The sequence below is a fragment of the Diplotaxodon limnothrissa genome, linkage group LG19 (genome assembly GCF_057381915.1).
Source record: "Diplotaxodon limnothrissa isolate DT_005_m linkage group LG19, D_limnothrissa_male_GT1.1, whole genome shotgun sequence".
NCBI classification, from domain to species: Eukaryota; Metazoa; Chordata; class Actinopteri; order Cichliformes; family Cichlidae; genus Diplotaxodon; species Diplotaxodon limnothrissa.
In genome coordinates, this window is record NC_140614.1 from 32075236 (window position 1) to 32101532 (window position 26297).

At 42.2% G+C, this 26297-nt stretch overlaps 1 protein-coding gene across 2 annotated transcripts in view; it reads right to left on the bottom strand.

Annotated features, from left to right (window-relative positions):
* Positions 1-313: 313 nt before the first annotated feature.
* The window catches only part of LOC146612593 (regulator of G protein signaling 6-like), a 54017-nt gene continuing 28033 nt past the window's right edge, over positions 314-26297 (bottom strand). Inside the window, exons 2-16 of one of the 2 annotated variants that reach the window (XM_085342421.1) lie at positions 20818-20917; positions 18657-18707; positions 18464-18570; positions 17062-17113; positions 16487-16551; positions 15269-15345; positions 14641-14722; positions 14185-14259; positions 5122-5223; positions 4820-4992; positions 4381-4506; positions 3967-4153; positions 3315-3404; positions 660-719; positions 314-364 (exon numbers count right to left, since the gene is read on the bottom strand). In XM_085342421.1, coding sequence (XP_085198547.1) covers positions 314-364; positions 660-719; positions 3315-3404; positions 3967-4153; positions 4381-4506; positions 4820-4992; positions 5122-5223; positions 14185-14259; positions 14641-14722; positions 15269-15345; positions 16487-16551; positions 17062-17113; positions 18464-18570; positions 18657-18707; positions 20818-20917 — 1398 coding nt within the window. The remainder of the gene's footprint in view (positions 365-659; positions 720-3314; positions 3405-3966; positions 4154-4380; positions 4507-4819; positions 4993-5121; positions 5224-14184; positions 14260-14640; positions 14723-15268; positions 15346-16486; positions 16552-17061; positions 17114-18463; positions 18571-18656; positions 18708-20817; positions 20918-26297) is intronic. The other variant, XM_085342420.1, reaches the window with a different exon arrangement.

Genomic DNA, 26297 nt, shown 5'->3' on the forward strand with positions numbered 1-26297 from the left:
ACCAGTTTGCCGCCTAAGTGATGAAGAGCCCTGCACTGCATTTGCTTGTACTGTACGCTGCATGCCGTGCTGTGTGTTGGCTGAGGTTCCCCTTGTCGACATTGTCTCATCATCAGTGTTTCAATTTGGGGTGTTCACCCCAGCAAGCCCAGTGCTGCAATACCAATATGGCAGCAGTCCTCAGAGCAGTGTCTGAGAGCCTCCACAGCAGCCCTGTCCAGCCCAGCTCCACTGTCTGTGCCCGTGCCCCGGCCCCTGTGCGGCAGCCACCCACCCGACAGGGTCTGGCTGTGCCCCTGCAGCACAGGCTGTGTCAGGATGACTGCATCAGGCCTGTCAGGCGTTTTCCCGTCAATGACTTGCCCTGGAAAGTAGATTAAAACGAAAACTCGTTACCAGTCTGAGGTTCCGACAGCAAAAGTAACACAAAGAATCTCTACCAGCAATGTGGTTTGATCAAAAAGTGTTAGGTTGTGACCATTCAAAGTGACTAGGGTGTTAACTTATTGACACACACACACACACACACACGTCCTATTAAAGGTCTAAAAAAAATTCACAACAGAGTGTAACATGGTTATAACTGCAAACAAGCCACTGATAGTGAGCCAGCCAGTGTGGTTTGTGATATGAACAGCCCCCAGCTCCACATGACTTACCACACTGCGGGTGAACTTCTCCAAGGAGGTGCGGCGGCCCTGTTCAGTGTCTGCTGGCTGCTGTTTTGGAGGGGGGGAAGCAGGGTGAGTGTTTGGGTCAGGTATGGGTGTTGACGAGGGAGTTGGGAGTGATGTTGTTAGTGAGGGAAAAAAGGGGGGCCAAGCATTGCAAAATAAAATAAAAAATAAAAAATGAGGGCCAACGGAGAGTGCAAGGGGTTGCATTTATTATTTTTAGGGAATGAAGTGGAATCAGTGACAGGCCAGCACAAGGAGCAGTGTCCAAAGGGGGAAAGGGCAGAAAGGCTAGCATGAACAGAGAAGCTGTGATTTGCTGAAAAGCTCTGCATTACAGTTAAACAGCTAAATGAGTGCTGCTACATGAGATTTAAAGGTTACACTGAAGGAGACAGACAAAAGTAGCATAGAATTTTTATATAACACGGTAATACTTGTGCTCTGTACGTTTCTTTTTCAGGCTGGCTGTTGTTCCTCTTTTACACAGCGGTTTGTCTGTGTTTGGCATATGATCTCATGTTTTTTTCAAGACTGTTCCGTTGACATTTTAAATAATTTAGCAGTTTCCTTGCACCTGCATTTTGGGCACAGTGGTTGTGCCTTTTTGGGGCTCTGCTTGTAGCCTTACGGTGCTTTGAAGACCTTATTAAGAGCTGTGAAATGCTGCTACGTGACATTAAATGACCCACTTTATTTCAATGTGATCCAAATACTTCAGTAAGTCCCAAACCTTGAGTTGCTTGTTTGAATATGTTTGTTTCCCATGCATATATTCTTCTTCTTCTTCTTTTTTTTAAAACAGTCTGAATCTTTTGCAATTTTTTTGTTACTGCAAAACAATAAAAAAAAGAAAATGCATATTTCCTTTTGTTTTTCTCCTAGTGCTTTTGGAAGGGAGCTGCATACTGGACTAGTATACGTGTGCATGTGCTAGCAAGATAGCAGAAAGGACAGCATTTACATTGAGGAAGTATTTAAATTTTTTTGTCATTTTATGGGTGAAAAGGACAAGAAGAACATCATAATGTAAATTCTGCCTGATTATAAGTTTTTCAGAGGTTTTGTGTGGAAGCATAAAAGAACCCTATCAAGTAACATTTTTAATAGAAACTACAGTAACAAAACATCACGTTTAAAAGTGCAATATCACCCAACACTACTGACTAGTGGTGGAAGATCATTACATCCAACAATACCACAAAGACTTCGTTACCTAAAGTCATGTGAAAAAACGAAAGTACACCCTCAATTCTAAAGTTTTACATATGAGGGCATAATAAAAATTATCAGCTGGTCCTTGACAGGTTGTAAAATGATTAAATATACACCAGACGAACAGTTACACATGAAATATTACACTGTGTCATTATTTCATTTACAAAAATGAACATTTGTCTCCAGAATACTCTGATATACGAAGGAGTTTATGGTCGACTCGAAGTCTTGTTGCTGCAGAACAAGCTTACATCATCCCTCCACCACCGTGCCTGACAGTTGGTATGAGCTGTTTGTGCTGATGTGGTGTGTTTGGCTTGGCCAAGCACGGTGCTGAGCGTTAGGGGCATAAATCTCCACTTCTGCCTTTTCTGTAAAAAGGAAATTGTTCCGGACGTTTTGCAATTTGTTCAGATGCAACTTTGCAAACTTATGCCACGCTGCCATGATCTTTTTAAAGAGAATAGGCTTTCTCCTGGCAAATCTTTGAAACAAGCCGTACTTGTTCAGTCTCATTCTGATTGTATGCCATGAACCTGAACATTTAGATGTGAGCATGTTTTTTGTTTCTTTGTTTTTTGAGATTTCTCAGAGCATTGCAAATGTGAATCTACTCCTGGGAAGATTCCCAGCTGTCACGAATGCTTTCATCGTGTGAATAATCTTCCTCGCTGTATTATGATGAAGGAAATGACCTTACAGCCCTTCCCAGATTGATGAATTGTTTCTCTAAGGTCGCTGTTCATGCCTTTCTTCCTTGGCATTGCGTTAATACATTCTTTAACATCCCAGACCTGGAAACTGACAAAACACTTGCAGATTGGTGAGTTAGTCGAGTATATTTGATTGGCAGGACCTGGCTGCTACTTACCCTCTAAATTCCGATGGAAGCAGAAAGCGTTCGCTTAGTTTTTCACTCACTGCTTCAACATTTTGGCTTAATTTTGTTAAAAAAATAATGGCACAGTGTAATATTTCATGTGTTGTTAATTATCTGAAGTTGTATCGTCTAATTCTAAAACCTGGTAAAGGCCAGATGACATTTTTATTATATTTCAAACCTTGACAGTGTAGTGTATCAATATACAGATATAATACCAATAAGGACCAATGATTTGTAGTTAGCACTAATGTTGCATAACATGACATTGTATCATTATTTAAAGATGATTGTGTGTTTTTATTAATATAAAATGAAGCAGAAAACCTGAAATGTAAACGTAGTAATTTACATTCCATTTACCTTGCAGCATATAGTATAGATAAAATATCTACTTTTTGATTGATATACATAAAGTGATTATAAACCTGGCATGTTTATTAAATGATAGAATAAAATCAAACCAATATGAGGAACGCAAAAAGAGTGATTGCATCATGTTAAATGTGGAGCCGAAATCATGGTCAGCGAGTGCAGCTCACCTTCTTTCTGGCCAACAGGAGGTCTTGGTAGATGTTGGATCGCAAAAAGCGTGCATAGCTGTCACTTTTCATTAACTTGAATATGTGCTCCTGCAAGATAAAGAAGGCCACATAAGCGCGCGTTGGTCTGTGAGTGATAAAGGAGAAAGTGTGGTAAAGAAAATAAAATAAAATAAAGAGAGGCCTGATTATGGTAATGCAATGCATGCAAGAGGTGATGCAAACCGAGAGTACTGACATGAGCAACAAAGTCCTGCAAGGCAGAGCTGAGTAATGTCCTGCCAGTGAGAGGCGTTGCACGTCACACATCACCGACGCACTTTGAATGCAGAGGAATCTACGGTGAACCGACTCAACCACCTATTCATGGAATTAGTCGGCTCATTAGCTCCCCACACAAACACACTCTGTCATTCCTCCCTTCTCCTCTTTCTTTTTATTCATCCTTGCCCTCATTCATTCCGTTGTGTAACATGAGTATGGAGAGTTTAGCCAATTAGAGGGAAAGCAAACGAGTTTGTGCGTTGTCACTGGGGATGCAGTGTAAAGTAAATTTGAGGTGAACTCAAAATAGATCTGGGCGAAGAAGAGCGCCAAGATAAATCAAAAGTGAGCACGTAAAGCCACGTGAGTCCATCTGTCCCCCCCCCACCTGAGCGTCCTCGTAGCTGTATCGTCCGGGGTCTTTGAGGTTCTGGCTGGTGCGCTCGTAGCTGTGAGAGTCCAAGTTGATGGAGCTTGGAGCTCCTTCAGCCAGAAACTCCTGCCAGATCTCCTGCGCCCTGGAGGGAACTTCATGGAGTGGCCGTCGCTTAAAATCCTGCACTGCTAACCAGAACCTACAACAGTGCCATACACAGTCAATAACAACTTCCAGAAAATGTGTTTACAGTGTCAATTTTACATTTTTTATGACTTCTTTCACTCTTATCACACATGCCTTGTTTTCTTTAGCCACTAAAAAGCATAGCTCTGCATTTTATAGCAGCAGCATCATGCTACTGCAACATACCAGACTGCAAAAAAACATAAACCTTTACAGAAGTCAAATAATAGAGATTCTTACCGCAGGTTTTCTGAGCTGAATTCTGATTCCAGGAACTTTAGGAACTGGTCTCGACCTGCTGGGTCCTTTAGCGCCTCCTCCAGGGAGAAGCCCCATTTCTTCACACGCTGCTGGGTGGGTTCGCGACTGCTCACATTGAAACACATCCGAAAAAAACAGAATAAGATGGGATAGAATAGAATAGAAGGTCTGGTCACTTGGCCTACAGAGAGTCACGACCAGCAAGTCAGGACAGAGTGAACCTTTGGGAATGCCAGTGTTAGTGTTCATGTGAGATGAGATCCAAACAGACAGATCCCAGCTAATTCAGGATAGCAACAGTTCATTAGCACTGAGACCTCTACACTCCACCTGACCTTAGTGTGGGTTTAAAGCATCATTAGTTCCTGGCACACTCTCAGGTCACATCCCAACATGCTTTCCCCGTTTCAAGCCTCACCTTGCCTCCAAGTCCCAGAAGGTAGTGTCGTCACTGATCCATGGGTTCGAAGGCTCTACGGCTGACACAAAGGGGTCATATTCCATGAACTGCTCGGTGTAGGTCATGAGACTGTCGGCCACTTTGGAAACTTTCATACAGTGTCTCTCCAGCTGGATGTTCAAGAAGGTAATCTGTGGGAGAGGGAGGAGGAGTAATGAGGAGGTTAAATAAGGGAACGGCTCATCGGTCTACGTCCCCAACCGCGGCTATGTTATGATGGATGAGTGAGGCAGGCTGACGGTAACAACGCCCTGGCTCACCTCCTTCTGAACATCGTCTTTGGTGGTCTTCCTGGTCGGCTGGGAGCCGATGTGGACAGGACTCGGTTGGCTCTGGCCATCATCTGGTACTCCATAGACCGACTAGAGCGGGCGAGTGGAGACACACGTGGGACACGGTTTCAATTTGTTACCGCTGCCATGTTGTTAACCCCATTTTGATGTATGTCTGGTGATTGTTTTGGGAGCAGGACTCAGTATTGTGTCAGGGAATAAGGGATCTAAAGTGTCGAAGAGGACATTTTCACAGCTGCACACAAAGACCACTTAGTAAGCTTTGAAACAAAACCGAAAAGGAAATATTTTTAGATTAATTTTAATAGAAATAATAAAAATGCCATTTATTTTTTATTAGAAGTTTTTTTATTAGGAGACCGATGCTGATAACGATATGTGTTGAATTAAAAATCTGATCAGCCGATAGGTTTTTGTTTGTTTTTTTGAACACACAAAAGATGATACTCCAAGCAACTGATTCTCATGTTTATAATATTCCAAACAAGCAAAATATATATGTATATATTAGGGGTGCAACGATACTCGTATCGATATTGAACCGTTCGATACAGTGCTTTCGGTTCGGTACGCATATGTATCGAACAATACAAAATTTGTAATTTATTTTATCAACTTTCCTTCTGACGATGCTGTCTGTGTTGAGCGCTCAGTGAATCTGTGTTCGACTACTCCGCCTAGGCTGCACTGTCGAGCGCAGATCCACTGAGCGCTCAACACAGACAGCATAGTCAGAAGGAAGAGCACAGGGCAAGCTAGCGAGACAGAAGTTAAGCTCTCCTTGCAACATGGCAAATTAAACCTCCCCCACCCTCATTCAGATCTGGCGTTTGGAATTATTTTGGTTTTCATGTGATGTAGCGAGAGGGGTCACCCGTCACTATGGCAACATAAACAAAACATAACTGTACAAACAGAACCCCGAACAGCCCTGACCCGCTACATTATGCTGCTGAGAATATAGCCCAGGAGAAGCGTATAGTATTGCTTTTATTTTGGAAAGAGCCATTTCTCTGTAATAAACTCTCTTTTCCAAAGATGAGTGATTCCTGAATCAGATACATGACCCTGAAGGTAAGCGTGTCATGGACTAAAGTAAAACAGTATGTTGGATGTGCCACGCAATCCTCAATTACATGGGTGGGAACTAGTGTGTTAGCCAGTTAGCTCATTAACGGAGATTTGCCGTGTTGTGGCGTTAACGTCATTTCAACGACATTAACGCTGACAGCACTAGTGGGAACACAAGAATATGACTGCACATTTACACCGACATCATCCTAGTGCAAAGACAAGTGGAAGCAGACAAAAACAATAAGCATGCATGCTACAAACTTTACCCGAGTCATTTAGACAGCCGTTAGCACATGATTCTCCTTATGGGGACCTGATATGTTTAATATTGTGGCGAGCTCAGACAAGGAGGAGACGGAGGTGTCATTTGGTCTTGCTTCCCGTGAGCTAGCCAGGGAGCACAGCCGTTTATTGACATCTGCAGAAGAACACTGCCGCTAGCTAACTGCTCAGCGCGGCAACCGCACAGCAACAACAACAACAACACACAAGGCGCCCTCTGACCCCGGAAGGACACACCGTCGCAGCGAGAGGGCGTCACCCGTCACTATGGCAACATAAACAAAACATAACTGTACAAACAGAACCCCGAACAGCCCTGACCCGCTACATTATGCTGCTGAGAATATAGCCAGGAGAAGCGTATAGTATTGCTTTTATTTTGGAAAGAGCCATTTCTCTGTAATAAACTCTCTTTTCCAAAGATGAGTGATTCCTGAATCAGATACATGACCCTGAAGGTAAGCGTGTCATGGACTAAAGTAAAACAGTATGTTGGATGTGCCACGCAATCCTCAATTACATGGGTGGGAACTAGTGTGTTAGCCAGTTAGCTCATTAACGGAGATTTGCCGTGTTGTGGCGTTAACGTCATTTCAACGACATTAACGCTGACAGCACTAGTGGGAACACAAGAATATGACTGCACATTTACTCCGACATCATCCTAGTGCAAAGACAAGTGGAAGCAGACAAAAACAACAAGCATGCATGCTACAAACTTTACCCGAGTCATTTAGACAGCCGTTAGCACATGATTCTCAAACAAGGAGGAGACGGAGGTGTCGTTTGGTCTTGCTTCCCGTGAGCTAGCCAGGGAGCACAGCTGTTTATTGACATCTACAGAAGAACACTGCCGGGCCCTGTTTCAGGAAGCCGGTTTGGAAAACTCAGAGTGAAAAACGACACTCACGGTTGAGTAACCCCGAACTGTCCAACTCGGAATATTCCGTTTCAGAAAGGCTGATAACAATTAGTTCAGTCAACGCGGAGTTGCTTTAACCCCAAGTGAAGCGCGCGGACGAGGATACATAAAGCCCTGATAAGCGGAGCACAGATTAAGCGAGTCACCATGGAGACGGAGGGAAAGAAGGCGCGGTCAATGTATTTCACAGCGCTTGAGGCCGAAATTCTGATGGCAGCATATGCCGATAACATGCAAATTCCGCGGAAAAAAGTAACACAGCCACAGCTGCAAAAGCATGCATGGCAAAACATAGCCGACAGAGTCAATGCGTGAGTGTTAATTTAAACATTGATCTAGGGATCTCCACCCATTCAACACGTTATTTTATCATATGTTATTTTATCATATGTTATTTTATTTGTTATTTTATACATTTTATTTTGTGATGTGATGTGAGCGCAGGTGCAACCCAACAGGCCCCAAACGTGCCTGGCAGCAAGTAAAAATGAAATATAAAAATATAGTCCAAACAGGTAAGGTGTAATTGTATTATGAGCCATAGTGCTTGGTCTGTTTGTCCAATGTAAATCAATTGCAGTTAGAGGCTACATTAATTTTCTTTCTGTAAGCACTTATTGAAATTATCTGAGCACATTACAAGTACATATTTGCTTACTCTGTATGCTCAAATGTGGCCCGTTATAGCCAACAGAAAAAAGCGGAGGCCCGAAAAACAGGTGGGGGTCCTCCACCACCACCACTCACAGAGGCTGAGCAGTTGGCCCTCAGCCAAAACAGTGGGCGCCCTGTGGCTGAAGGCATCTCTGCGGGGACATCCTCTGAGGCAATAACCCCGCAAGACACAAGTGCCTACATAGGGGGTAAATTCAAAATAATACATGATGTGCATACATCCTTTCTTCACAGTCACCTTTGCAGTGCTACTCATTCATTTGATAAACTCTTTACCATAATGGATTATTTTGTAGTGAAGTTATTTTCCGACTGATTTTGCCTTCCCTCAGCCTTGGTTGTCTTTGAGAGCATAATGACAATGAAGTGTAAGGTGATTGGTATGTTTGTTAATTGCCATTTGGTCCCTTGTAAGTTATAAGTGACCTGTATAAACCTCATATTCTATCAGTTGATGGTGATGGTGTACTGCATCTGGTGCAGCCTCCTGTTGAGCCAGACCAACATGCAGTTGTGAGTAATACTCCACAGATTATATGAGTTTACAGTAGAACAGCAATGTTGTCTATTTCTTTACTACAGGAAAATGAAGAAACATTGACAGCTGTTACAGAGGAGGAAGCAACAGAGACACTTTATGAGGTTTACATCTTTTAATACTTTGTGTACAGGAAATACAGGCGACCAATAAAGCCAGTTGAACAAAAAATCTGTTTATTCTTCTTTCAACATGTTGAGGTGATGGGTCAAAAGAAATGATTGTGACATATGGTGTCTCTGACTGCTCTTCCATCTTGTATGTCCGTGGGAGGGTCAGGATGTTCATGGTTTGGATCACTGCTGATGTTTGGTTCAGAAGGACAGTGTTCTCCTCTAATTGTGGCAATGTTGTGAAGAATCACACATGCCACAATAATGTCACATGCCCTTTCTGGGGTGACCCTGAGTCTTTGCAGGCACTGGAACCGGGCCTTAAGCATTCCGATAGTCATTTCAATTCTGGCTCTTGTCCTGCAATTAGCCAGATTATATCGCTGCTGTGGGCCCGGTTCAGGGTCAGGGTAAGGGGTAAGCAAATAGGGTAAACATGGATACCCCCTATCACCAAGCAAGTAGCCAGTGAACTCTCCTAAGACAGAAGGATACACTTCAGTTCAAATGTCCCTGAAGCAATTGGTCTTTATATATTTTAAAGTATTCTCAACTCACCATGTCCAAATTTTGTGCTCAGTGTACATTCACGGAATATTTGTGAGTCATGGACAGAGCCTGGCCACTTGGCTTCCACATTTGTGATAATGTTGGCAGCATCACATATGATCTTCACAGTGCAGAGAACACAAATTAGCATCCATTACTATAATGAAATAATTTGTTAGTTTGACATGCTACAGGGAACTATGTACCTGTACATTAATGCTGTGGAAAGACTTCCTGTTCACATAGTCTCCTTCATTTACTGAAGGAGCAATGATTGGAATGTGAGTGCCATCTGTACAGCCAATCACGCCTGGGAACCGTGAAAATAAATGTAAAATTTAAGTAGTAGTTCAAGTATCACCACATCATACATTAAGTTTTGGTCATCCTGATACCTGCAATTTTGTGGCATCCCTCTTTGATAAATCTTGTGGGTCTGTGACCGGGGAACACCACAGACGAGTACAGGAGACGTTTCAGTGCAACTGTAACATTCCTGACTGCCCGACAGACGGTAGCCTTGGAAACGTGCTCAGCGTCACCAATATTATACAGAAAGCTCCCGTTTGCAAGAAACCGAAGTGCAATACAAATAATATGCAATGAACTGAGAGCATGTCCGCGATGTGTCACATGCGTAATATATGGCCTGAGGATGTTATCCAAATAAATTATAGATTGTGCTGAGAAACGGTAACGTTCGCACAGAAAATCATCAGGAAATGATAAAATGTCCAAACGCGCTCTGATCACTCTCTCCCGGCGGAGAGCTCTGCGGAGAATTTGGGCTTCACGATCTACTGGCTCTTCAAGGAAGTGGCACGCCATGTCCGACACTTCCTACTGTCAGGTTTCCGACAAAGGGGCGGAGACAGTCAGGGTTAGTTGTAGTAAACCTGCTAGGGGGCAGGTTAGCTTCACGGAGTGTGTCGTCATAGTGACTCACTCAGGCTGCAGCTGAACTCGCTTTGTGAAACCGAAAACCCAGAGTTTTCGTTAACTCAGGGTATACTTACTCAGTTTTTCCACTAAACCGGCTTCCTGAAACAGGGCCCCGCTAGCTAACTGCTCAGCACAGCAACCGCACAGCAGCAACAACAACAACAACAACACACAAGGCGCCCTCTGACCCCGGAAGGACACACCGTCCAGCGAAAGGGGTCACCCGTCACTATGGCAACATAAACAAAACATAACTGTACAAACAGAACCCCGAACAGCCCTGACCCGCTACATTATGCTGCTGAGAATATAGCCCAGGAGAAGCGTATAGTATTGCTTTTATTTTGGAAAGAGCCATTTCTCTGTAATAAACTCTCTTTTCCAAAGATGAGTGATTCCTGAATCAGATACATGACCCTGAAGGTAAGCGTGTCATGGACTAAAGTAAAACAGTATGTTGGATGTGCCACGCAATCCTCAATTACATGGGTGGGAACTAGTGTGTTAGCCAGTTAGCTCATTAACGGAGATTTGCCGTGTTGTGGCGTTAACGTCATTTCAACGACATTAACGCTGACAGCACTAGTGGGAACACAAGAATATGACTGCACATTTACACCGACATCATCCTAGTGCAAAGACAAGTGGAAGCAGACAAAAACAATAAGCATGCATGCTACAAACTTTACCCGAGTCATTTAGACAGCCGTTAGCACATGATTCTCCTTATGGGGACCTGATATGTTTAATATTGTGGCGAGCTCAGACAAGGAGGAGACGGAGGTGTCATTTGGTCTTGCTTCCCGTGAGCTAGCCAGGGAGCACAGCCGTTTATTGACATCTGCAGAAGAACACTGCCGCTAGCTAACTGCTCAGCCCGGCAACCGCACAGCAACAACAACAACAACACACAAGGCGCCCTCTGACCCCGGAAGGACACACCGTCGCAGCGAGAGGGCGTCACCCGTCACTATGGCAACATAAACAAAACATAACTGTACAAACAGAACCCCGAACAGCCCTGACCCGCTACATTATGCTGCTGAGAATATAGCCAGGAGAAGCGTATAGTATTGCTTTTATTTTGGAAAGAGCCATTTCTCTGTAATAAACTCTCTTTTCCAAAGATGAGTGATTCCTGAATCAGATACATGACCCTGAAGGTAAGCGTGTCATGGACTAAAGTAAAACAGTATGTTGGATGTGCCACGCAATCCTCAATTACATGGGTGGGAACTAGTGTGTTAGCCAGTTAGCTCATTAACGGAGATTTGCCGTGTTGTGGCGTTAACGTCATTTCAACGACATTAACGCTGACAGCACTAGTGGGAACACAAGAATATGACTGCACATTTACTCCGACATCATCCTAGTGCAAAGACAAGTGGAAGCAGACAAAAACAACAAGCATGCATGCTACAAACTTTACCCGAGTCATTTAGACAGCCGTTAGCACATGATTCTCAAACAAGGAGGAGACGGAGGTGTCGTTTGGTCTTGCTTCCCGTGAGCTAGCCAGGGAGCACAGCTGTTTATTGACATCTACAGAAGAACACTGCCGCTAGCTAACTGCTCAGCACAGCAACCGCACAGCAGCAACAACAACAACAACAACAACACACAGGGCGCCCTCTGACCCCGGAAGGACACACCGTCCAGCGAAAGGGGTCACCCGTCACTATGGCAACATAAACAAAACATAACTGTACAAACAGAACCCCGAACAGCCCTGACCCGCTACATTATGCTGCTGAGAATATAGCCAGGAGAAGCGTATAGTATTGCTTTTATTTTGGAAAGAGCCATTTCTCTGTAATAAACTCTCTTTTCCAAAGATGAGTGATTCCTCAATCAGATACAGGGCTCGCAAAATTGCTAGCCCGACATCCCGGAGCTAGCGATTTTTCCAGTCGGGCTACCAAAATCTATCTCTTCCCTGCCCGTGGGGCTATTGTAGGAAGGAAAAATATATGTCAATGCTTTTGCATTCTTTCAGAAATGTAGCTGGGTAATTATGTCATTGGCATCGGTGAGCCACTGTCAATATGTGACATATTGAAGTCACGTTTGAATTTGCGCTTGTTTTTTTGCTTTCACTTTGCAATCGCACAACTGTGTATAGAGAGCGACAGTACTGATTGGTGAGTGATGATAATTTGTGCACCAATTCCTCTGACATCGTCTTATCAATCGTTAGCTTACTATGCAAACATGACAAGTGAAATCTCCCGCAGCTTAAACATGTGAGAGGTTGATCGCGCAGAGAATCGCTGAGCGTTATGTGAGTGCGTGTGTAAAAGCAGCAGGATATATATTTTAGTTCTGCTGAGCCAAATAAGACAGGTCAGGGTGAAGAAGTGACAGCCAAAGAAAAGCTTACCACAAAACGGAAAAGTTATGAGAAATCAGACTATGAGGCAAAAAGAAAGTGCAGCTTTATGGTTTCATGGACAAAAGAATTTCTGTGGCTGCAATATGACGAGCTAAATAACCAGGGCTGCACATAAGTGGTCCGCAGGTGCGCATTCGCTGTCAAAAAAAAAAAAAAAAACGCGCAACGCCTGTTTGCATACATAAGATTTTCTGGAGGACAGACTCTTAAAGTTTAGAACTCTTAAAGATGTCGAAGAAGCTCCTTTAAGCAATTACTTTGGTGTTCCTCCACCTCCAAAGAAATGTCAGAAGGAGTCCGAACCACAAAAGAAGCGCATATTCTCGGAAAAGTGGTTGCAGGAGGTGAGCTGGCTTCAAACAAATAATGAACGCACAGAGATGTGGTGTGGAATGTGCCGTGAAAATCCCACTCTAGCGGACAAAAACAGTGCTTTTTATATGGACGCAAACGCGCGTTGCAACTTCTTATCTGGTGCGTCTTTTATTTTGACAGCGAATGCGCACATGCGGACCACTTATGTGCACCCGTGTAAATAACATAATGTTCTGCCGGGTGTGTTGTTGGTTTTCTCTCGATTTCTGAGTCGACAAGCGCCTTTGTTACTGGGACCAGTCACATTAGAACCCATGAGAAATGCATTATTGCTCAGTCTGCAATATCTTTCCCAGAACAAACACCAATTGCAAATAACATACTAAAAATAAACCTGAAAAATCTGTTTAGAACAGCTACTATGTTGCAAAGAGTGAACTACCACTGGCAAAATTTAGCAGTCTTTGCAAACTTCAAAAAGCAAATGGCCTAGATCTTGGTTCCACTTGTCTCTTACCCGTGACTTCAGCGGAAATTTCAAATCCAGGATCTGACACAGACTGATTCATGTCCTACACAGTTCTTACAAGTTCATAGAAATTTCTGTTCAATTAGAACCAAGTATTTGAGTTGATGATTGTAATTTTTATACAATGTTGTAATTTGTTTTTCAACAATTTTTTGATTAATGTTTTGTTTCCTTTACAATATTATACTTTAATGTATAATATTGTAAAGGAAACAAAACATCAATCAAAAAATTGCTCTCTTTTTTATTCGGGCTACTTACATTTATTTTGGGCTACCAAAAACTGAAGAGTCCCTGCCCGAAGGGCTACCAGGGATTTTGAAATTTTGCGAGCCCTGAGATATATTTATTTTTTTAATTACTTTTGTTTCAGCAACATTAAATTTAAAAACTGTACTTTTGAGTTAAAATATATATTTATAATTTTAATAAATGACAAATTAAAAAGGCATGAACATTTTTTTGTATCGAAAAAATATCGAACCGTGACACCAAAGTATCAAACCGAACCGTGAATCTTGTGTATCGTTGCACCCCTAATATATATATATATATATATATATATATATATATATATATATATATATATATATATATATATATATATATATATATATATATGACTAAGCAGCAGAGTTAATAAAAAACCTTACATTTAAAAATGAACGTGGTTGGTGGCAGCTTGTCTCTTCCTCTCACCTTTTTTACCCTGTGTGGGTTCTTCTCTCTCCGGCACTTGCGGATGTCCATCTCTGTGGTGTTGACACAGCCTGGCTGTGGGAGGCAGCAGCAGACAAAGCATGTTTCTGGGTCAGATAAGACTGTTTCTCCAGCATGTATTGTCTACACTTGTGCTGCTCACACAATACGGTGCTGGTGCTCTATTGAGCAACGCCACACTCACAAAAGACTCTTATGCAAATTGACTGGCACCAAATCTGATTGTGCTACCAACAACACAACATGGCTATCTGCTGGACAGTATGTGGAGCTAAATCTGCTCTTTTCAGTGTTTAAATGCTAAAACTGTCTACCTACAAAACATCCCTTCTTTTCTGTTCTTTTGTTGAGTTCATTTCCATTTTTTAGTTGAACCATGTGACTCTCTTTTTCCTTTCTGCACTTTTTCTTTTCCTTATTTTGGCTGTTACTCACCACTGGCCGATGAACGTCCCAAAATGCCCTCTCCTGGCTGTCAAGGATCTTCCTCTCCGCCTTGTCCTTCTTCCTGTCAATCCTGAGAGCAGAGGATACAGGTCTTTAAAATAAAACGCTCACGGCTCTGAAATATTAACCCTCTAAGGTCCATACTTGCTCTCTGCTGCCGGCATACGTTAAAAACACAGACAGGCCAGACAAAAGAGCAAAGAAACTCAGGAGTGTAGGTCTTAACCTGTCTGCTCAGTTCACCAAGAGAGGCCTGGTGGGACCTAGCTCTTACATAACTGACATTTACCAGCTGGCATTTGCTTGTTGTCGTTACTCTCCAGACATAAGAAGACTTTTTTTTTATATCCTCACGTTTACAGCCACAGAGCAGCAACAACTAAATGATGCCAAGACTTTGATTTTCTATTTTAAAAGACAAGAAAGGACAGCTACTGTATGCCATTAACTGCAGGACTATCTCTGCACTTGCACATTTCAGCCACCAGGTGTCAGGCTTACAAAGAACACAAACACTGTGCAGGCAGCCAAAGCTCAGCATTCTCTAAACCTGATTGTATCAACATCTATCCTGTCACATTAGTGCTGAAGTTAGAAAATTAACTGATATACTCACTTGACTTGAGCCTCAGCTTGCATGAAGATAAATTCCCACTTCCTGGCGAAAGCCCTCTGCAGCCTGGCGAGGTTCTCCTGGAGGAGCCAATCAGACTTAAGGAGTTTATCTTCAAGGGCTTGACTTTGATTTCAAGGCCCTTGGATTTTTCACTCTGATGCCTTCACTTTTATGACAAGATGCCGATACCACATGTAGTGTGAGTTTCACACAGGTATATTGTTTCAGTATACATCATTGATTTCATCTCCAGTAAACTGCAATGATTAAACGCATTCCCCACAGGGATAACTGTGGGAAAGTTAGATGCGCTTTATAATTAGGCACAGTAGATGCTTTCTCAAGACCTGACATACACGGGAATTAACTTGCATCAATAATGTTTAACATTTTATGAAACAAATTTAAGTTGCTTGGTTCTAAAACATAACATTAGAGTTAAGGGTTTACAGTCCTAACCAATCAAGGTATCCTGTGGTAATAAGAGAGGTGATAATGTGCTTTTTGTGGATTGTTTATCTCTCAGGTTTATTTATTACTATAACAATGATCATAAACAGTATTTACCTGTAGAAATTGCATTTTTTGGTGCCTGTGAGTGAACATTGGGTTCCAAAAAGCTATTCAAGCATTAATACAGTATGTGAGCTTGTTACAAAATCAGAGGGGGAAAAAAAACTACAGAAGCAGGCATGTTATCAGTGAAAGCAATGAGGCCTGAAGGCATAAAGTGACCTGAATAGGAGTGAAAGGAAGTCCACTGGACAATAGTTGCAGAGTCATTTAGAATATTAAAGTGTAGCGGATTGCTATTGTGTAACAACGAGATCAGCACTGCAGCAATGCCCCTCCTGAGACTGTATCGATCTGCTGATGCAGGTATACCTAAAGATATTTTTATTTACATTTGGGGGCCGGTAAATGACTGCATTGTATTCCTCAAAGTGGTGTTCCTGGAAAAGAAATCTACCTTTCAGAATTTGATGTTGTTGTTCTTCTTTTTTGTTGTTTGTTTGTTTTCCTTTTCTTATCCTCTTGTAAATACATTTTGTTATTTTAAAAGCCCAGAAGAGACTGCTTCAGCACGTTTTTGGTTTTTCAACAAAGTGAAGGAAAACAGGAAATCGAGAGCATCATCATACTATGGTTCATGCACTATGATGGAATTTAATTAGGAGCTTTCTGGCGATCGCTAAACCAAAACGACAGTTTACTTACAGCCTCGTAGTCAGCGAGCTCAAGCCTGGCTTTATTCTGCATCGTGCGCTTGCACAGGTAAATGGCTGCAGGGTGACAAAGACAAAGAGTGAAACATAGAGAGGGGAATAAGCACTGTCATAACTACAATAAAACAACAACAAAAAGAATACTTGCAATGCATGGTGGGATTTCTTTGTTTGCTTTTTTTTTTTTAAACCAAGGCCGCAGCTGTGTGAACTAATGCACATCCTGCCAGAGCAGCCAGGCAGGCCATGTGTTCTCTTTTGAAATACCAAACCTCGAGTAAATGCCATGCAGATAGCCAGAGATGCTGTCAAAGCAGTGACTGTCCCTTTATTTTGTTAAGCTAATTGTATCCCACAGGATTCTCCCTGGTGGTGTTAGGAGGGAAGGGGGTGGTGGTGGGTGCGGGGGTGGGGTTCCTCGGGGGCCAGATACATTACAGGGAATGGATCAATACTCAGTGAGTGTCAGCCACAGAGCTACAGATGTCAGTTGTGGAGAAAATGAGACAGCTGAAGGCATTAGGGAGATCTCACCGATGGAGAAACAGGGAATAGCGTGTGACTCACCATAGTCTGTGTTCTCGGGTTCCCAACAGTTTGAAGGCCAGAAGTATGGAGACTGATGAAAGCAGGAAGAATAAATAAAAAAAAGATTTTGCTTATTTACACAAATAATCAATTTTTTTTATCATCACGTAAAAAAACAGCAAATACTTCCACCACCCCTGCCCCTTTTATGGATGAGTACTCTTTGTTTGATTGTGACCTTTGACCTCTGCGCGCTCCAGGTAATGATCTGCAATGGCAATGGTAGCTGCAGTCTCTCTATCTTAAAGTCTACTACAAGTGATATTATGCATTCAAAGTTCATTCTCAAGTCCATTATTAATGGATCATTCACATCTATCATACGCTCTTAATAACAGGGCAAAATTAGAACTTATCATGGACATTTTTCATTCGCACTATTTGTCATAAAAGCAATTAGCTCGGGAGCAAAGGCCCGGCACTGATGAGTGTGCTGGTTTGAATGTAATGAACAGAAAAGTTAACGTGCTCTCATTCAGCGGTGTCATTTGGATTCGGAGAGGAAGAAATTATGACAAATCAAAAGAAAGTCACCACTCTGTGCACAAAACTGTGAATTTGTGACAAACAGCAGAAGGCACATAATCAAATCTGGGTCTTCTCCTGGTGTAGCACATATTTAAAATTTCTTTTTTTTTGTAGACTAGCAATTCAAAATTCCCCCTGACACTATTTCTTGCAATGTAGGCTGGCCAGCGCATTTCAAATCCACTGTGGACTCTTTTCAGAGGTTCCGATGACGCGAGCCTGTTGCATCACGACAACATCAGAGGGAATATTTTTAGCCTCTGCTGAATAAGGAAGCGCGGCATTCGCTGCCCTCGCTGCACAGCCGCAATAATGGCTTTTAATCTTGAGCAATAGGTGAAGATAAATGCATCCAGCGGTAGACTGAGGAGGGGCCGAGGGACGGTTGGCAACAGCAAAAAGTGCAGAGCCAGCGTGTAGCCAGCTCAGCGCTTCCCATAGGGGAGCTTGCCTGGCGTAGCCTGCTTGCTGGATTAAGATGCTAATGGCCCAGTCACAGTAATGAGTCATAGCAGAGTCTGTAGCCATCAGACAGATCTGTCAGTGTTCGTGCTGTATAAGAAGAAGAAGGAGCAAAGGAAAAAAAACAAAACAAAACCACCAGACTGACAAGCTGCATTACTGACCCATCGGCCCAGTTCTACAGGCCACCTCCTGCTCTGATGAAGCATCCAGCAGGGGTACACAGTATCGACCTTGGTGGGATGAGTAATAGGCTTAGGAGGGATTGCTCTCATTAGTATCACGCAATAAACACATCCCTCTGATAAACTGCCATCAGCTCATTATTCTATATTTAAAGGCCTTCTAACACATATCAAGGACAGTCCCAAGGTGGATTTTTTTTTCGTACCTGGAAGCGATAAAGGGTTCCGTCATCTTTAAGCGTCAGAACGTGGTCAGAGATGGGGAAGACGTATCCATGGGCAGCGATCAAACTGCCCAGATGGATGGCTTCAGCTGGTGACATGAAAGAAAGCAGACACGTGAAGCTGCCGTCGTCTTCGATTGGAAGCTCTGCTGTGCTTACATGTACTGACATTTACCTGGATCTTCTATGGAGAGGTTTTTCATCAGCCACTGAACAATGTCCGCCCCTGTTATTCACAGAAGGACACGGGTTAGAAGAGGCGTCACAATTCCAGCTCTGCAACAGTTTCAACAAAAGCCGCAATGTGGAAAACACAAATAAGCTTTGTGATTGACGTCCCTTTGAAGCTGTGGGTCAAAGCTGAATAGGTGTGTAAATATAACGTTAAGTAATCAGGGTGCGGTTCGTTCTCTTTTCGCTCCTGGACGGCTCGTTTTTTGGCCCCGTCTTACACATAGCAGAGGCTGGAGAGAGAAACCGCGAGGCTGTCGGTCCTGGGGGAGCCATGTGAAGGAGTGACTCAGAAACAGCCTCGGGACGGGGAGCAACCCCCTCGTCCGTGAGGGGTGACTCACTTCATACACGGGCACACAGGAGTACAAACGTAAATGAGTACAGTTTGTGGAGACAGAGAGAAAGAAGAGAGGAGCTTTTCTGTGATAGTTACAAGGGCAGCACGGCACCACGGGCAGTTTCCTCAATGGCCAAGGTCTTATTGGCAAAGACATCATCTGCCTCTAACAGTAGTAGCTGCAATTTAAATGAGCCCAAAAGGTCGTGCTTTCTTCACTGACTGCCTCACACACAGATAAACAGCCGCTGAAAAAAACAGATCCATTTAACCTGTATTATCTTACTTAACCAAAAAGGTGACATTTCAGAGTGGCAGGCACACTTTGCTTCCACCCTGACCACAGAAACTCACTCTGACACCTGCCTTCATGTGCAAAACGCAAGAGGAGAGGGCGCGAGTCTGCATTGTGTTCCTGCAAGGGATGTTTGACATTTGTGAATACTGCAATTACAAAAATATCAAATATTTTATGCAACTGTTCTTATATCTTAAATCTATGGTAGCATCTAATGCTCTTCTAAAAAAGCAAAGCCAAAGTCCGCTAAATGAGGCCCAGCATAGGTAAAGTTGGCAAATATACAAGTCTGTGCAAAGTCATCTGGGGGCAATCTTGGAAGATTAGTCGAATTTTTCCAAGTGGATAGGGAGGAGTGCTTTTGCTTGAAATGCCCCAACCCTAATCCCTAAGCCCACCTTTTCCTATGTTCTGTTTTTAGTCACTGATTGTGTTTGAGCTGAACAATCTGAAATCAGTCAACAGCAGCCAAAGTGTGCAGACACAGCTTCCAGTTAGACTGCACTAACAAGCGTTTACTTGTTTTTTTTTTCCCCAGTTGCTGATTTATGATTTTGTATAGATGGGGGGACAATTTAGAGGAAAAGCCAACATAAAGTGTCTTAATAAGATGCTGGTCCACCATGTGCCACCAATAACAGCTTTATCGTACCTTAGGATTGACTCTACGAGCCTCTTTCTTCAGAAAGGATGGTACGGTATTCTTCCCTCATGTTGTGTCACACTAATGGTGGTGATAGAGTACTGACTAAAAGGTTGATCCAAAAATCTCCCAACTCCCCAATATGGTGTCCCATCTGGTATCTGACAAAGTGACTCACACACCAAACCATTGTGCCTTGTGGTGGTGGACATTGTCGTCTGAGTTGGGATGGATAGTTATGTTTGATCATAGAATAAATCACTTGGGACAAGTTTGTACTGATTAGCAATGGGGATCACACACATACACACACACATTCTCGTTTTAATATCTTAGTGAGGACATCTAATTGACATAATGCTTTCCCTAGCCGCTTACCCTAACTCTAACCATCAAAAATGAGTGCCTAACCCTGACCCTTATCCTAAACCTAACCATAACCTAATTATAACCCTGACACTAAAACCACATTTTGAGTCTCAAAAATGCCTTTAAACTCATGAGGACAGGCACCTTTGTCCTCATAAGTGACTGTTGGTCCCCACAAAGATGTCTAAACAGGTGCGTGCACACACACACACACACACACACACACACACACACACACACACACACACACACACACACACACACAGTGTAGCAGAGCCAGCACTAACCTGTAAGCATCAAGGGTTTAGCTTTTCCCTATAATCAATCACCAAAAAAATGCAGTGTAGCAAAACCATAATATTTCTCCACTTGCTCCATTAGTTGGGTGTCTATGTGGATACACACACACACACACACACACACACACACACACACCTTTGCACACAAATACTAACCTGATACCACACTTGGGATCTTGGAGAGGAAGCTTTTGACAGTCCGTATGGCTACACCTCCTGCTTTCTCATCTTGGATTCGTGTAACAATGTCTTCAATCTGTGGGGAGGCCAGATGGAGGATTTCAATGAAATAGATTTTCTACAACAGCCAGCATTAACACAAAAAATAGAGTAACACAGTTTGAAAGAAAATATGTTGGCTGCCTTTTGTTCTATTCTCTTCTTTTGTTCTACCAACATGATCTCACACTGCTTCAATAATGTAGGTCTTGGGAGGACAGTCTGTGACCAATAGTGTTCCACTGTGTGTTTTTGTATCAAGGTATGCTTTTACTGCATTGGCAGTGTGTTTGGGCTCATTGTCATACTGCAAAATGAAGCCATTGCCAATTGGACACCAGATGGTACTGCATGGTGGAGTAGCATGCAAGTCTGATGGTATTTTTCTGCATTCATAATTCTATCAATTTTGACAAGATCTACAACATCACGGGCTGAATGCAGTCCCAAACCATGACAGAGCTTCCTGTCTGTTTTACAGATGGCTGTAGATACTCCGTGTCGTACTCTGCACATAGCGACAACCATTTGAACCAAGCATTTAAATTTGCCGCTGATATTCAGTCCAGGCGTTGTCATACCTCAGCCAAATTAGTGAAATTTTGAGGAGTCTGGCTTCTTGGAAGCAAAGAGTAAAGAAAGGAGGCGTGCCTCCAGCACTACTATAATTATAGTACTAGAAGGGACAGTAATCAAAACCAGTCTAAAAGTGGCAGCATGAATAAGTTAAAGCTTCACTTTGCAACTTGAGGGCAACATAACAAGTAGTAGTAGTAAACACATTATTATTGTTATTATCATTATTATTATTTGACAACCAGCCAAACACAAATGCCATCTAATACCTGTTGGAAGGACTGATGCTGGAAAATGACCTGAGGTCAGTCTAATCCAAGTCCACGATCATGAATCATCACATGTGTAGATGTGTAGTTCTTACATTGACATAAACTGGCACCCTGTGACATGTTCCACTCTATAAAGCTCAGTCTTGCAAAACAGGGCAAACCTGGACCAGAGGTTTGGTAGAATTCAAGTATTTATTGAAACATATGCAGGCACGATATTTGAATGGCAATATAAGCACACTGTGATAAAACTTACAGCAGCAACAGCAGCATTATTCAGAGGTTTTGACCAGTTGAAAAAGGATGTCACAGCTATTCCTGGAGGTAGAGATAAACATCACACCTCCGACGCAGCTATACCCCCAAACACATCACATAACAGCCGCCTATAATTAGGAACGCTCGACTGCTCGACACAGCACATCATGCTGCTGCTCCACAGGGAGAACATATACAGAATCAAGCAAACATCCATTCTCAAACACACACTTAAAGAAACTGAAATTTACACTAAACTGTTCTTTTTTTATTTTAAAAAAAGGTCAATTATAGTCACAGAGTCCATAATTTATAGGAACAGTCGGGTCATGTATTGAGCAGTGAGTGCTGTGGTGCCTGGTGGAGTCTCACTAGAGTCCAAAAGAAGCTGATTTTGCACACTTAACTGGTTCATGAGCAACCAGCCAAATGTAGGTTGTTTAGATGGCTATTAAATTCTTTATGGCTCTCTTAGCTTCTGTCTAGTAAGTAAACACACTGAAATGCTCACAGACATAATCATGCACACAGCTACTGTAAGAAAAAAGCTGATGAGGTGAATTCTGAGTGTCCAACTCGTAGGCATGATAACATTTTAGCAAAATTATTATGAATGCAGTCTATAAGATTAGGCTATATTTTGTCTCTTGTGCTAGCAAATGTCAACATGCTATAAATAATTTAATCATAAAAATGCACCTAATTGTAGGGAAACACTAGTGTTGTGTCTACACATGACAGACAACTTTGCAAAGAGTTGGTTTGAATTGTATGTCAAACATGCCAACAAAATGCCAAAGATAACACAATTTGACAGGCGTAATGAGCGTTTTTGCAGCACTAAAGTGATTTCCAATAACTTGGCATATCTCAATATGGCATGCAGTGAAACTAGACATGTGGAGGACAAAGGAAAATGTGGTAGCCCTAAAAAACAATCTATAGCAGATGAACACTATCTGAAAGTCATGCCCTTTAAAAATAAGAAAAAGAAATCCAGCAAATACCTAAAAAAGGACCTGAGAGATACATCTGACCCATAAGTTAATCCATCTACTGTTCACTGAAGCGTTATCGGAAACGGTCTCAGTGGAAGAGTGCCTGTCAAGAAGGCTTTCTTAAGGAAGAGAAACGGGGAGAAAGGGCTTTTACGCCAAATTACACAAGAATTAGACTGAAATTTGAAAAGTTTGGTTCAACTTGTCATTATTATGTACGGAGGAGGTCAGGGAGAGAGGTGAAACAGTCCAGATGCAAACAGCACTGATGCAGTGTATGATCAACATCGACAAGAGAACAGAACAAAAGGCAGCAAACATCCAAAGAAGAGTTTTGAATGTCCTTCAAGAAGCCTGGAGAACTGTTCCCGAAGACAAATTTCAAGAAACTACAAAAAAGCTTTTTAAGAGAGTTCAGGATGTGAGAAAAATAAAGGTGGTCACACCAAATATTGACTCTGAAGCTCTTTAGAACGATACAAACTTTGTGTTTATCTTATATGCTGTATTTCCTTTTCTATTTGCAAATGTATCAAAACATTATTGAGCCTTTTGCAGTTTTCTAGCAAAATACAAAGAAATGAGGGGTGCCACGAGACTTTTGCACAATTTATATTTGCAAAGTGATTAAATCTTTAATGGGATAACCAGATAGTAGATTTTATCTTCTCAGCTGTCCATCATCAGCTGAATAAAGGTGGCTGTGTACTTTGTATTTCACCTTTTTGTGAGATCAAAACCATTTCTTGACATTTTCTTAATTTAGCAGAATATCTTTACTAAGATTACCACCAAAACTTCAGAAACGTGCCCCGGAGTGTAAAGAGAAAGAAAACAAGCAGAGAGTTTTCCCACGGTACTTCCTGCCTACTCAACCACTTTAAACAAGGTAACCATCCTCCCTGGCAAAGCTTTAAATGGATGGTTCATAAACATACGCCATAAATCTACAATATAAGATGCAGATGTATATGAATTAATATCATACATAATGCAGAGCACAGAGATGATTGAAAGCATGACGACTGTGTGGCAAGACAATTACCAATCTCTCACCATAAGTATAAGAGAGTGTCTCGGCATAAATTATTGAGCATCCACAATGGAGACTGACTGCTTCATCTCTGTTCATAAATCTCTCACAAAGGAGCAGGGAGAGATTAGAGGAGCTGCATCTGCTCTACGTTTAAACCTGCTTTTACCTGCACGTGAGCCCAAACAGCACAATCAGGGCGCAGGGATTAGAAATGGGAAACATCACAATGTTGAAGAGAAACTTTCTGCTCAAAGGAGCAGGAAAGAAAAACTTTGAAATCAACTCTGAAGGACTCCTCAAATCCACTGAGGCACAACAACACGTTAATTCCTTTTCTTTTCCTGTGATTACAGGCATTGGTTTGAGTATTTCTCCATAGACAGAACTCATTACCTCCCAGTAGCAGACAAGAAGCTCTTGGCACAGCTACAGAAAGTGCACATTGTATCTCCTTGATGCACAGGCTAATGGCGTTGCAGCGTGGTGTGGAGGGTTGTTTAGCACCTAACATTGCTGCTCGCGAGCGATAACAGCACTTTGTCCCTTGCCACCGAGCTCTATAAATGATTATCAAGAGAACACTATCTTGTGTATCCTGCCACCATATTGTATGTTTGCATTCGCAGCACGTGTGTGCGTGCACCTTTGTGCCAGTGTATGAATGCTGTCACCTGTCCACCTTATCTTAAGGCAGGACCAGTAATTTGTCTGGCACCGGTAGCAGGTTAAGGATGAAGGGAGAAAGTGCGATGGAGCTTGAGGTGAAATATGGCAAAGCCAACACAACAAGAACATCAGAAAAACATTAAAAATTTAAAAATCCCATTTACTCCACGTTATTTAAAGAACATGCTTAATGAAGTGACATAAAAGCAAATGGGAGCATCAGCGGCATAAATAACCATCATGTGAATGCAATATGTTGCTGGGCTTTAAGTGTGGAAACATTCATTTCTCCTACTAATTGAAAATCTGGGCCCATTTTTTTTTTCTTTTTCCAAAAATGGCCAGAGATGAAGCTATTTAAAACTGGCCCAGCCTTGAGAAATAAGAGCGCCGCTGTTAAAAGACGGATCCGGCAGTAATAGTGCCATTAAAGATTCAGCAGTCATCAGGAGACTCGGGCACATACTGTGTCATTGTTGGAAGAGATTTGGGGGCAGTGAGGAAAATGACCGATGTCTAGGTGGTGGGCAAAGAAGAAAAATGTCTGGCCTGGAGATGATTCTGACATCAGTGTTAGGGTGTGTGACAATGAAACAGTGATGAGGCTTTGAAAAGTTTTCAGGTTTTCAAGTTTTTCCCTGAAGCAGCCCTGCTTTTGTGTTCTTTTCAGTATCCAAGCATTCATTTGTGTTTGGAGATGGCATTACATTCTCACTACAGAAGATTATGAAAAAAGATATTGTAAGTGAAAGCAGCTGGATTTCACTGCCAACTTCATGCTCCTATAATGTGACTAAATAAAAATCCACTCCTTATTTCTTTACTTATTTTACTATAATCTATAGGCAATCTGCTGACTTTACCAGGACCTCAACAGTCTGAAAAAATATGAATATGTCTCAGAAATAGTACAAAATATCTGACCTTAGCACAAACACATTATAAACCGATAAACCTTATTGTTTTTCGTCCTTTCTTCACCCACCGATCTAAAGTCAAGACCACATCTGTCTCTTCACAAACCTCCAGAAAACAAAGCTTTTTCATGACTAGCCAGGATTAGCACATCAAAAGGCTAAAGATGGCCACCATCGTGTCATCATTATGTTTTTCTTTTATCCTAACAGAGCTTCCCTCAAAGCTGCTAATTTGCCATTGCCCCACAGCATACTGGTTGTTTTTTTACTTCCAAATCATTTGTCGTGTCCGTTCGGTTACTACGTTCACACTTTCTTTCGACATATTGTTCTGGATTGCGCTCTGCTGCTGTGTGCCTGTGCACTGCTTTAAACTTGAACTCTGTTCCTTCTCAGCAGATGGCTGCACTGACCCCTTTTCTGAATCATAGAACAGTGACCTTCATGCTGCTTTCATTCCAACTGTGTTGTTATAATCTCTGTATTTTGCAGTACCTACATTTCCAGACACTTGCAGGCTAGCAGGACACCACTGGCATATTAATGTGGCCTGCATCCTTCCATTTCATTTTACATATATAATCTCTGTTACCACTAACTTTTAGTATTTTGGACTTATAAGATTTAAAGTAAGATAATTGTTTTAATACAAAATTATTTTCTAATATTTAACTTTTATTTCCTATATACTGGA